Below are 13082 nucleotides of genomic sequence, written 5' to 3'. Positions count from 1 at the left end.
CCTCACTGTGTCCATCTGCAGCCTCACTGTGCTCATCTGCAGCCTCAATGTGCCCATCTGCAGCCTCACCATGCCCATTTGCAGCCTCTGCAGAGGCGCATTGTGGGCGGTATTGCCGCGGTTTCCCATTGATTTAAATGGGAAGGAGCGGTATACATACCGCTCCTCTCACCACTCCAAAGATGCTGCTAGCAGGAGATTTTTTTCTCTCCTGCCAGCACATTTCGCCTCAGTGTGAAAGCCCTCCGGCTTTCACATTGAGGTTGCTGGGCAGCAGTTTTTCAGGCGGTATAGCAGCGCTATTTTTAGCGCTGTACCGCCTGAAAAACTCCTCAGTGTGAAAGGGGTCTTAGGGTTTGGCAATAAAACCTGGAAGCTGATTGGTTTCTATGCAGAAGTGAGCCTGATTTTGAACTCTCCAGCTTTAGCAAATAAACACCATTGGGAGGTGACTAAGGAATGATAAGCCTGGGATAGGCAGATAACACATAGACTGATAAAACATTTGAATAACAATGTGGCCTTAATTAAAGGGAAACTGTCATGGGAGCCAAAAAGCTGGCCCCTCATTTAGAGAATGCTTGTTCCCTGGCTGCCATGTTGATGTATTGGCCTCAGTTCTTATTACACAGTTTAAAATCGCTGTAGAGTAGCTTTTTCTCTGTAACCATCTCCTATCAGCTCCAGTTCCAAGACATTTTCCGTATCTTATTATTGTATGTGCACTGTATGGAATTTATAGCAGGTACTCATCATTTTTATGTCTAGATTGGGTGGCACTCAGATTTAATAAATAACAGATTATAACGGCAACCCAGATTAAAACATTCATGCACCTTTGCAGCAGAAAAGGAATATCAGTGCACTCTTACCATCCTTCCATGTAATGTGACATCGAGACGCACCCATTGATGCAACGGGAGAATAAAATGGGATAATATTGCAACATCAATTTCATTCGTTAGCTGCATCTGAGCATGGATATGACCTGTTAACAGAATAACACGGGTATAAAATCACATAAGTATTTGTTGTCTGTTGCTCAGTTAGCTTGAGTTTCCTTCTTTTTTTTTTTCTAAGGGGAATTACATGTTAACTAGCTAATAGTCACCTGTTATGTGCTTCTGATATCTGGACCACTACAGCGCATTATTTTTGCACTGCCAGGTAAGATCATAGGTGGAATAAAGCACAGGGGCTTACTGGTAAGTACTCTTGCTTTGTAGCACTGTGGTCATCAATATAAATCCCAGCAAAGACACTGCTTGCATGGAGTTTGTCTGTTCTCCCTGGACGGGTGTTAGTTTCCTCGGAGGCCCCGTACACACGACCGAGTTTCTCGGCAGAATTCAGCCAGAAACTCGGTCGGAGCTGAATTCTGCCGAGAAGCCCGGCGTGTGTACACTTTAGGCCGAGGAAGCCGACAAGTTCCTCGTCGAGCCAAATAGAGAACATGTTCTCTATTTCCTCGTTGTTCAATGAGGAAAGTTGGCTCGCCGAGATCCTCGGCGGCTTCACACAGAACTCGACGAGCAAAACGATGAGTTTTGCCCGTCGAGTTCCTCGGACGTGTGTACGGGGCCTCACACTCCAAAGATATACTGGTGAGTTAATTGGCTCATGTCTAGATTGGCCCATGCATAGATATGGACCTTCAATTTTAGGGTGCCAGGACACCGTTCACCCACATGGTCCTGTTCGTTTGTGTAGTGTGAGTGCCTTAAACTATGGCCTCGTACACACGACCGAGGAACTCGTCGTAATTAAAACATCGTTTTCCTCGACGAGTTCCTTGTTAGGCTTGTCGAGAAACTTGACAAGCTTTCTTTGCGTACACACTGTCAAGACCAAATCTCATCGTTCTCAAACGCAGTGACGTACAACACATACGACGGCAGGGGAAGTTCGATTCCACTGGCACAACCCTTGGGGCTGCTTTTGCTAATCTCATGTTACTGCGTGTTAAGTAAAAGTTTGGTAATAGACGATTTGCACTTTTGAGTCTTTTACAGCGTGACGAATGTGCCATCTCCATTACAAACGCTACTTTTACCGAAGGTGCGCTTCTGTCTCATACTTTATTCTGAGCATGCGCGGGTTTCTAAGCATACACGCGAACGTGTTTCTCGTCAAAAACCAGCCCGACGAGAAACACGACGAGGAAATTGAGACTCCCGACGAGGAAAAAGAGAACTTTTTCTCGTCGAGTTCCTCGACAGTTTCCTCGATGAAAAACATACACACGACCATTTTCCTTGGCAAAAAAGCTCTGCCACCAAGTTTCTTGATGGATTATGTCGAGGAAAACGGTCGTGTGTATGAGGCCTATGTCCGGAAATGCCCGGGACCACTTAGAAGAGGCTTTAGTGTGAGCGCTAGGGGACGTGAGGCTCCTCCTCAATGCTAGACCAGTCCTGGCAGGCTCTTCTCCTCTTTACTAAGGAGGTCTAAAGTTCTCTAGTGTCATCAAGCTTGATGCAAGGTCCATAGCCCTGCATTGTACATAAGGATGCGGGGGGCAGAGGGGAGCGCCATTTGCCGGGGGAACAGAAAATCAGGTAAGTAAAAGCATTCTTACCATCCACTAGAAAAAAATATTGGTTAACCTTCACAGTGTAGGAGCAACCCCAATCCAAGGGAGGACTTTTTCATTTTCCTAGAGAAAGTTAAAACTGGGTTCACACTGGAGTACGCAGCGGCTCACAGTCTGGTGGATCTCCAATCACTATTTCAGGCCTGATTTCTGTCCGAATTTTGGGCTGAATTCGGACCCGAAATAGACCAAAAGATGCACAGGACTCCTGTGCAATTCACACCGGAGCCGCTGCCGTGATGTGTGAACCGGCTTCATAGAGAGCTGATGTCAATCTCCTGCTATGCGAATTGGATGTGGAGAAACCCACATCCAATTTGCATAGGTGTGAACCCAGCCTTAAAATGCAATGTGGGACCCTCCTCAGGACAACCCCCTGGTGAGTCTTCCTCACACCTGGGATATATAGAGTTCCAGGCTAGGTTGTTGCAATAGTGCAACCAGAGTTGTTTTGTTTACAGGTTTGCGAGCTGCTCCAAGGCTCCATTCACACCTAGGTGTTTTTACGCCCGACGCTATTGCAGCCTGAAATACGATGGAGGGGTGATTTAACATTGTCGGCTATGGAGATGGTTCACATCTCCACGCCGCACGCCGAAACGCCGTACGCCTGAAGCTCAAAACAAGTCCCGGACCCTTTTTTTCAGGCGGCGGCGTATTTTAGGCTAAAAACTACGTGTTTTGTCACGGCAAATCGTGGGACAAAACGCCGCAATTTGTCGCGCCAAATCGCGGTACAATACGCCGCGTTCAGGTGTGAATGCAGCCTTTATTCTCTACTGTTTCCCCCAACTGAATTGTTGCGATACAACCAAATAACTTATTTTATCAAGACTAAACTGAAACATGCTGCCGGCCCGGTATCTCTGACTCTCTTTGAGTTTTCATGCAAGACTAGACATTTTTTAAATGGTAAAATTTCACTATTATGTGATAGGATTGATCTCAATCATACAGTAAGCTGCCATACATGCAGTAGGGAAAGCGTGATCTTAAAATTATATTGAATATTGCGGAAAGGTGGGAAATAGCTAATGATTTATCTAAAATCAACATAACCCTAGAAGAATCCAATTATAAAGCATCACTACATTGGTACTTAGCCCCTACTACGGTGGTCAAACTATAGTTGCACTACTCTTCTAAGGCCCCATACACACGATAGAATCCATCCGCTGAAATATCCCAGCGAATGGGTTTCAGCGGATAGATTCTATGGTGTGTACAATCCAGCGGATCTGTTTCCGCGGATTTTTCTCCCATGCGATGGATTTCCAGCAGATAAATATTTGAAGACATGTCTTCAAATCTATCCGCTGGAATCCATCCCAACGGATTGATCCGCTGGTCTGTACAGACTCACCGGATCAATCCGTCCAAAGGGATCCCCCGCATGCGTCGTAATGATTCGACGCATGAGTGGAATTCCTTATATGACTGCGTCGCGCACGTCGCCGCGTCATCATCGCGGCGACGGAGCGACACGTTATCGCCAGAGGATTTCGGCGCGGATTTCGATTCGATGGTGAGTACACTCCATCGCATCAAAATCCGCGCAAATCCTCGAGAGGATTTATCCGTTGAAACGGTCCGCTGGACCGTATCCGCGGATAAATCCTCCCGTGTGTACGGGGCCTTACTGTTTTAGAAATTGTGGACTAATAGGAACTATGTTCCATATGTGGTGGCAATGCCCCAAGTAGGGATGAGCTTTGAGTTCAAGTCGAACATTGCCTGTTCACCGAACAGCGAACAATTTGGGGTGTTCACGGCAAATTCGAAAAGCTACAGAACACCCTGGAAAAGTCTATGGGAGAAATCTAAAGTGCTTATTTTAAAGGCTTATATGCAAGTTATTGTCATAAAAAGTGTTTGGCGACCTGGGTCCTGCCACAGGGGACATGTATCAATGCAAAAATTATTTTTAAAAAAACTGCAGTTTTTTTGGGAGCAGTGATTTCAATAATGCTTAAAGTGAAACAATAAAAGTGAAATATTCCTTTAATTTTGTACCTGGGGGGGTGTATAGTATGTCTGTAAAGCAGCGCTTGTTTCCTGTTCTTAGAACTGTCCCTGCACAAAGTGTCATTTCTGAAGGATAAAAAGTCATTTAAAATCACTGCTCCCGAAAAAACTGCAGTTTTTAAAACTTTTTTTTGCATTGATACCCCCAGGGGCAGGACCCAGGTCCCCAAACACTTTTTAGGACAATAACTTGCATATTATCAGTGGACAAGTAAGACCTTAGAAGCATTCTCTTTCCTACTAACTGATAACCCCTCTACTTACTTCTCTACTCAGGGCCGCTGATAGAAATCATGGGGCCCCGTACAGCCTACCTGACAGGGCCCCCTTCAGTTCCACCCTACTACTACTACTACTACTACTACTACTACTACTACTACGAGTCTCTACTACTATTTACCTTATCTTATTCTTTTTTCTTTAATTCTCCCTGTTACTTTGATTCTATCTTGAACTTTACACTATTTTTATGGCTGGCATTTTTTATGGTAACCATACTTGATATGTTGAGATTGCTTGTCTCTTTTTCCTGTCTATATAACCCAATGGAGTTGATTTACTAAAACTAGAGAATTCAAAATCTGGTGCAGCTCTGCAATCAGCTTCCAGTTGTTTGGCAAAGCTTAAAGGGATACTATAGGGAAAAAAATGTTTTCTTTAAAAATACAAACATGTTATACTTACCTCCACTGCGCAGTTCGTTTTGTACAGAGTGGCCCCGATCCACGTCTTCTGGGGTCCCTCGGCGGCTGTCTCTGGTCCTCCCCGCAAGAACTCACCACAGTCACGCGAGAGAGCTCGCATGGTGATGAGTCCTTGCGGGCGAACCCAACCTGAGAGGGTTCCACAACTTGATTGGAGTCCACTTGTGGTAAATTCAGTGGATTGAAAATGATTTGGAAAGGCACACATGTGTCTATATAAGGTCCCACACAATTAATTTAATCCATTACATAGCAACATAGCAAAATGTGAAAAAAGTGAAGCACTGTGAATACTTTTCGGATGCACTGTAACCACATGGTCATATTTGGACAATGTCAGTCACTGACCATGATTTGGCCTTCAGCCTGGTTTCCCGCTGGTCCAGCACAAAGCTTAGGCAGGCCATACATGGGTCTAATTTCGAAATAATTTTCTTTTCGAAAATCTTATTTAAGAATTTTCGTTGAAAATTTCGCACCATTATTGGGCTGCAGAAACAGCCGATTTTTGTGCGGCCATCGAATTTGAGTAATCGGGCATGCTGGAAATTTTTTGAAAAACAAACGTTTTTCTAATTAATGATGGGAGAATCATGCGAGAAATGTAATAAAAAAAAAATTTGTGCATGTGCAAGAAAAGAAGATTTCCAGCCACAAACATTCTTTTCTGCAGCAACTTGAAGGCTTGGTTGGTCGAAATTTGAAATCAATGGTGGCACCATCGGATCACAAAAATGTACGAAATTTTAGATTTTCAAAAGAAAATTCTTTTGAAATTCGGCCAGCCTTAGTTCATCACTAGTCCTGACACCTAGAAGACTCTCTTCTTTTAAAAAGTGATATGGAACAGTTTTCATATCACTACTCTATAGCTCGGGTATATCGATGATATTTTTAATTTGTAGCCGAATTTCACTTCCCAAAAACCGAGCCATCACTGAGTATCAAACACATTAATCCCTAGTGACCCGATAAGCACAAGAAAAAGAAAATGATGTCATGACGAATGCTACAACCCATTAGATGATTTCATTTTTAATCGTCACAAAGAAAATGACAGCTATAATCCGACTGGCTGCTTAGAGCAATATTTCCACTTCCCCATGTCCCTCAATCTAGCCACAGGCACTTTGTAATCTGACAGTGATAGCTGCTCATTATGTACGCAGACAAAGGTATACCAATTTTTAAAGAAGAACTATTTAAAAGATTTAGAAATGACAACCTAATCTTATCCAATTTCCAGCATTCATTTTATATATTAATGGAAATGTAGGTTACTTACCGGTAGGCGTCAGGAAAAGTAGAGGTGTTGTATACATCTTATTACTATCTACATGGTGGATAATCCCACATTCTTTACTTTTACAATAGTCCAACAAATACATCCAGATGGAAAATGTAAACCTGAAAAACAAATACAATTAATTGATACTATGTGGATAATTAAAAATAAATAAAAAGGTGCTAAAAGTCAATGGGGCAGATCCACAAAGAAGTTACGCTGGCGTATCTATTGATACGCCGCGTAACTTCTAGTTTGCTCCGGCGTATCTTTGTTTTGTATCCACAAAACAAGATACCCCTGAAGCTGTGCTAGATCCGACTGGCGTACGTCTTAGTACGCCGTCGGATCTAAGGTGCATATTTACGCTGGCCGCTAGGTGGCGTTTCCGTTGATTTCCGCGTTGAGTATGCAAATTAGCTAGATACCGCGATCCACGAACGTGGTTACCGTAAGGCTTTTTTCGGCGTATAGTTACCCCTGCTATATGAGGCGTATCCTATGTTAAGTATGGCCGTCGTTCCCGCGTCGAAATTTAAACATTTTACGTAGTTTGCGTAAGTCGTTCGCGAATAGGGCTTTGCGTAGAATGACGTTCACGTCGTAAGCATTGGCTTGTTGCGGGTTAATTTCGAGCATGCGCACTGGAATACCCCCACGGACGGCGCATACGCCATTCAGAAAAAAATTCATTTACGTCTGGTCAAGACGTATTGACATAAAAAACGCCCCAATCTCACCCATTTGAATTGCGCGCCCTTACGCCGACACAGATACACTACACCGCCGTAACTTACGGCGCAAATTCTTTGAGAATACGGGAAATACGCTGTAAGTTACGGCGGCGTAGTGTATCTGATATACACTACGCCGGCCGGAAAGAAGCGCTGCGCTTCGTGGATCTGGCCCAAACTGTTTACTTTAGAAAGCAACCACAGCTTGAGTAGAAACGCCTGCCACCTGCCAGCACACTGGCAGGTGTTTTAAATCCACTCAGGTCATGTGATTCTGCAGCTCTGTGTAAGGGAGCACTCGACAGCCGCTAAGAAATTTGTGACATCACTCATAAGCTCCCATAGCCCAGCCGTCATTGGTGCTCCTCTCTCTCCCTGCAGCAGCTGCTCACTGACACAGGGAAGCTGGAGCTGCAAGGTCATGTCACCAGAGCGGATTAAGAACGGTAAGTATTCAGATCTTTTTTTCATACAGGGTAGGCAGGATAGGTTGGAGGAGGGGCACGTTTTAAACAATATGTATAGTTGGGCTTTTCTTCCACTTTGAAGCATAAAAAATGCTATACGTAGTGCAAAATTTTGAGCTCAGAAAAAAATTCTTATAGATATCCTAGAACCTGCCATTTTTAGGGAGTGATCTGCCTGTGTATGGGCAGAATGAACTCTAATGTGCAGCTATATAAGCAGATATAGTTACTGTACAGAGGAGGGGTCTCCGTGGCGGAACAGTGGCGGCTGGTGCTTACTATTTTGGGGGGGGGCACAACTACCCTCCCCCCCCTCGTGGGAGACACAGGCAGCGGCAATAACCCCCCCGAGACACAGGAAGTGGCATTAACCCCACTGCACCAACAACACACCCCCCCTGCCGGAGACACAGACAGCGGCTATCACCCGCAGCACCAACAACCCCCCCCCCGGAGACAGAGGCAGTGGCGATCATCTTACCTAGTGGAGGCATGGAGGAGACACAGGGCCAGGGAGAAGGAAGAGCGAGGACACAGACATTCACCTTCCGGACGATTGGTACCCAGAAGTGTGTCATAAGACATGATTGGCCAGGGGCTTCCTGATTGGCCAGGAGGAGAATGTGGCAGACTAGCGAATGTGTCATACAACTGGGTGGGATCAGGGCGCCCCGAGCCCACCCAATTTTAAAGCCTATTAGAGCCTCTGGTTCTAATCAGGTGCTTCAAAAGACACACCCCCGCCTATTCCCGCAACTGTAATTCATGCGCCCGGCGTCCTAAAAGGGGCCAGGCGCATGGATAGGGATGCACATTGGCGGTGCTAGGGGGGGGGGGCGGCGCCTGTGCACCCATGATGCCGGGACCGCCACTGCCCTTGAAGCTTTTAGCAATAACTGAATGTTCAGGCACCCGGGGGGATAAAAGTAGTCATGCAATAATTCCATACAAATGAATACTGATTAGCCCTGTAGTTTTATTTTTTCATATGCAATCATTGGGGTTAATTTACTAAAGACAAACAGACTGTGCACTTTGCACGTGCAGTTACTACTAGGCTTAGTAAATGAGGTGAAGCTTCATTTTACAAAGAATGCCCAATCACATGCAAGGAAAATAAAGAGAACAGCATTAGTGCTTGCATGTGATTGGGTCATGGAAGTCAGCATGGCTTCTCATTTACTAATCTCTTGGGCAAATTCACGTGCAGAGTAAGGATGAGCTCCGGCGTGTTCGCAAAGCCCACGTGCAGAGCCCGCCAGGAAGTCGATACAGTGCTGCGCTAATCACAGGCAGTGAGACATTGTCCCGATGCGCGCTGCAGATAGCGGGAAATGTCTCACTGCCTGTGATTAGCGCAGCGCAGTGCCGACTTCTTGGCGGGCTCTGCACGTGGGCTTTGCGAACACGCTGGAGCTCATCCTTAGTGCAGAGTGCAACTGCCCTTCCAAAGTGCACAGTCTATTTGCCTCAAGTAAATCCATCCCAATGTGTATCTTATGTGGAAGAATAAGGAGAATCAGATCATTTCCTTTCTGCTGATGATGTATACATTGAGTATTCAGAGTGATGGAATCTCACATTGGGTAATGTTTAACAAGCTGGCGTCTTCTTTTCTCCAGATCTATGTTATTAAATGGCTCAAATTTCTTGATAAGGCTGCTGTATTCATTGCTCAATGCAAGTGGGGAAGAAAGCAGGGTTGACACATCTATAAAGAGAAGGGAAGGATAATTATTATTGCAGTGAACACAATATATCATTTCGGCAGGTAAACATTAAATGACAACTCTATGGAAGGTACAAAACACAGTACAGTATAGCTTCTTTCCAATCAGGTCCACCATATGCACGTCCCTTTACATCCACTTACCTCCGAAATGTAATTTTTGCTGCAGCAGGTTCTATACATGCTACGGATGCGCCTCTTTAGGCCCCGTACACACGACCGAACATGTCTGCTGAAACTGGTCCGCAGACCAGTTTCAGCGGACATGTTCGGTCGTCTGTACGTCCGACCGGACAATTTTCCGGCGGATCGGATAGGTTTCCAGCGGACAAATGTTTCTTAGCATGCTAAGAAACATGTCCGCTGGAAGCCTGTCCGTCGGACATGTTCGGTCATCTGTACAGACTCTCACCGGACATGTCCGCTCGGCCGAAAAAGCCTCGCATGCGTCGAAGTGATTCGACGCATGCGTGGAAGCATTGAACTTCCAGGGCAGCGCACGTCGCCGCGACGGCACGGCCACGTCACCGCGTATCCTGTCCGCGTGGATTTCTGTCTGATGGTGTGTACAACCATCAGACAGAAATCTCTGAGCAGACATGTCCAATGAAAACGGTCCGGCGGACCGTTTTCATCGGACAGTCCGTCCGTGTGTACGAGGCCTTACAGGCAGAATGGGACCCCCCCCAGGCGCGATATTAAAAGGAATTTTTCATTTTTATTGTTTCACTTTAAGCATCATTAAAATCACAGCTCCTTTAAAAAACGATTGTTTTTAAAAAAAAAATTTGCATTGATACATGTCCCCCAGGGCAGTACCCGGACCCCCATACCCTTTTATGACCAATTACGTGCATATAAGCCTTCAACATTTGGACTTTTGATTTCTCATGTTCAGCTTCAATGGAGTTGTGGTTCAGGGCCCAACATTTCCTCTGTTCGGGAGTATTGCTGTAACCGAACAGGGGGATGTTCTGTTCCCATCTCTAGATATCCGTTATGGGATGTACGTCGTACATAAGGCTTAACATTAACTATTTTTGATGTTGGCGATCATCTTGTCTTAAAAAATATAAAAGTTTATCTTCTCATGATCACCGGCAGGATAACTTCTACTACGTATGTGCGTCACCTATCGCATCTCTCCTCCCTGGTGACAAGTGTTCTCCAATCAACTCAAATCACCTCACAACTAATCTTATTGAGATTACAGAGAGAAAACAGTGTGATGTGTGTGACGATCTTCTGGAATCTCAGCTACGAGGACTTTTCTGTGACATTGCCTACTTGTTGTTTCTTTATGTCAGCTTTAATATATGTCTTCTATGATTAATGTCACAGCAAACAAGGAAACAAATGTTACACATCAGGACAGTGTAGGGATGGCATCATGACAAAGCGTCTGCTTTCACTTCCTTTCACTGCTTTGCACCTAGACATCCAATTGTGGGATTTTTGTAAACCTAAATCTCAATGAAATAAAAGTGCAATGTTTCATTTGTTAGATCTGGATAGAGGCTGAGAGTGTTAGAATCACATTCTGTACTTCTGTCCTTGCCTAATACAGTATGAGCATATATTGTAGGTTATGCCAGAAAGTGAACAAGAACTAAAGAGTGAGGCCCAGATTCTCAAAGGGCTTACGACGGCGCAACGCAATGTACGCCGTCGTAAGTCCTAATCTGGTCCTAATCGTATCTATGCGACTGATTCTTAGAATCAATTACGCATAGATAACCATTAGATCCGACAGGCGTAAGGCTCTTACGCTGTCGGATCTTAAATGCTTTTTTTTTTTTTTTGCCGCTAGGTGTCGCCGACGTCGTTTTCCCCGTCAAGTATGCAAATTAGCAAAATACGCAAATTCCCGAATGTACGCGCGGTCGACGCAGTGAAGTTACGACGTTTACGTTAGATTTGCGACGCGTAAAGTTGCCCCTGGGTAAATGAGGCGCAGTCAATGTTAAGTATGGCCGTCGTTCCTGCGTCGAAATTTGAAAATTTACGTTGTTTGCGTAAATAGGGCTGGACGCCATTTACGTTCTCATCGAAACCAATGACGTCCTTGCGATGTTATTTGGAGCAATGCACCCTGGGATATTTTCCGGACGGCGCATGCGCAGTACGTTCGGCGCGGGAACGCGCCTAATTTAAATGATCCACGCCCCCTACCCGGCTCATTTGAATTAGGCGGGCTTGCGCCGGGGGGATTTTACGCTACGCCGCCACAACTTTACAGGCAGTTCTTTGTGAATAAAGCACTTGCCTGTAAAACTTTGCGGCGGCGTAACGTAAATGACATACGTTATGCCACCGCAGTTTTACGCCCATCTACTGAGGATCTGGACCTGAGTCACTTAAAGTGGAGGTCCACACAAAAAATGGAACCTCAGCTTTTCGGAACCCCAACCGGGGGGGGGCTCCCCCCCCCCCAGTGTCACTCACATTTGGCACCTTTCAGGGGGGAGACAAGACAGGTATTTGCACCCACTTCCGGGCATAGACTCCCGCGGGGGTCACGCCCATTCCTGCCCCCCCCCCCCTGCTGACGTCTGGGAAACACACAGGTCCCAGAAGACAGTAGGGACCAGTTAGGATGCGCAGCGCATGTGCAGTAGGGAACCAGGAAGTGAAGCCGCAATGCTGTTAGCGGTCATCCACTCACCTGCTGCCGCCACGTCCCTCACCTTGTTGTGTCACTGTGGCATCACCAACCGTCCTAATAAAATGAATGGGACTGTCGGTGAGTCAACAGCGGGTCAGAGGAGGAGCCACTGCGGGACAGAGATGACTTTTGCTCTTTAAAAATGATGATTTAAATCAAGTCTTTTTACTAGTGATTAAAATTGTGATTTAGATCGACTTGTTTTAAATGAAATGCACGCTGCTCAGATCTATCGGAGGGATTGTAGAAGAGATAACCAGTAAACAGATAACAGTTTATTTGCATATCCTTGTCAAACAGGATTCTGTATCTACACTTCCTCTTGTAATAAACACAACATTATATGGGCGGTGCAGATGGTTGCGAATGACAACATTCCGTAAGAACCAAAGACAAACTACACAGGGGGATTGTTATAAGATTTGCAACCAATTAATCCAAAAACTGACTGCAGTAAAAGCCTATCCTCATTTAATTTGCTGGCGATTTTTAGACTTCAACGTTTGCTGCAGCCATACAATCCAAAACTAACAAGTATGCATATAATAATGTAATTAACCTACTTAAGCCCCGGACCATTTGGCTGACCAAAGACCAGAGCACTTTTTGCGATTCGGCACTGCGTCGCTTTAACAATTGCGCAATTGTGCGACGTGGCTCCCAAACAAAATTGACGTCCTTTTTTTTGCCACCACAAATAGAGCTTTTTTTTTGGTGGTATTTGATCACCACTGTGGTTTTTATTTTTTGCGCTATAAACAAAAATAGAGCGACAATTTTAAAAACAAAAAGCAATATTTTGTACTTTTTGCTATAATAAATATCCCCAATTTTTTATTTATTTTTTAAAGTGAATTTTTAGGCCGATACGTATTTTTCT

At 45.0% G+C, this 13082-nt stretch overlaps 1 protein-coding gene across 1 annotated transcript in view; it reads right to left on the bottom strand.

The window, feature by feature from the left end:
- SEL1L3 (SEL1L family member 3) overlaps window positions 1–9519 on the bottom strand; it is a gene marked incomplete at its 5' end in the record, with an annotated part of 86876 nt that extends 77357 nt beyond the window's left edge. Inside the window, 3 exon segments of the mRNA XM_040335164.1 lie at window positions 873–988; window positions 6608–6729; window positions 9390–9519. Coding sequence (XP_040191098.1) covers window positions 873–988; window positions 6608–6729; window positions 9390–9519 — 368 coding nt within the window.
- Window positions 9520–13082: the final 3563 nt, after the last annotated feature.

This window comes from Rana temporaria, chromosome 1 (assembly GCF_905171775.1).
Source record: "Rana temporaria chromosome 1, aRanTem1.1, whole genome shotgun sequence".
Classification (NCBI taxonomy): Eukaryota; Metazoa; Chordata; class Amphibia; order Anura; family Ranidae; genus Rana; species Rana temporaria.
This window is presented reverse-complemented; position numbering and strand designations above follow the sequence as displayed.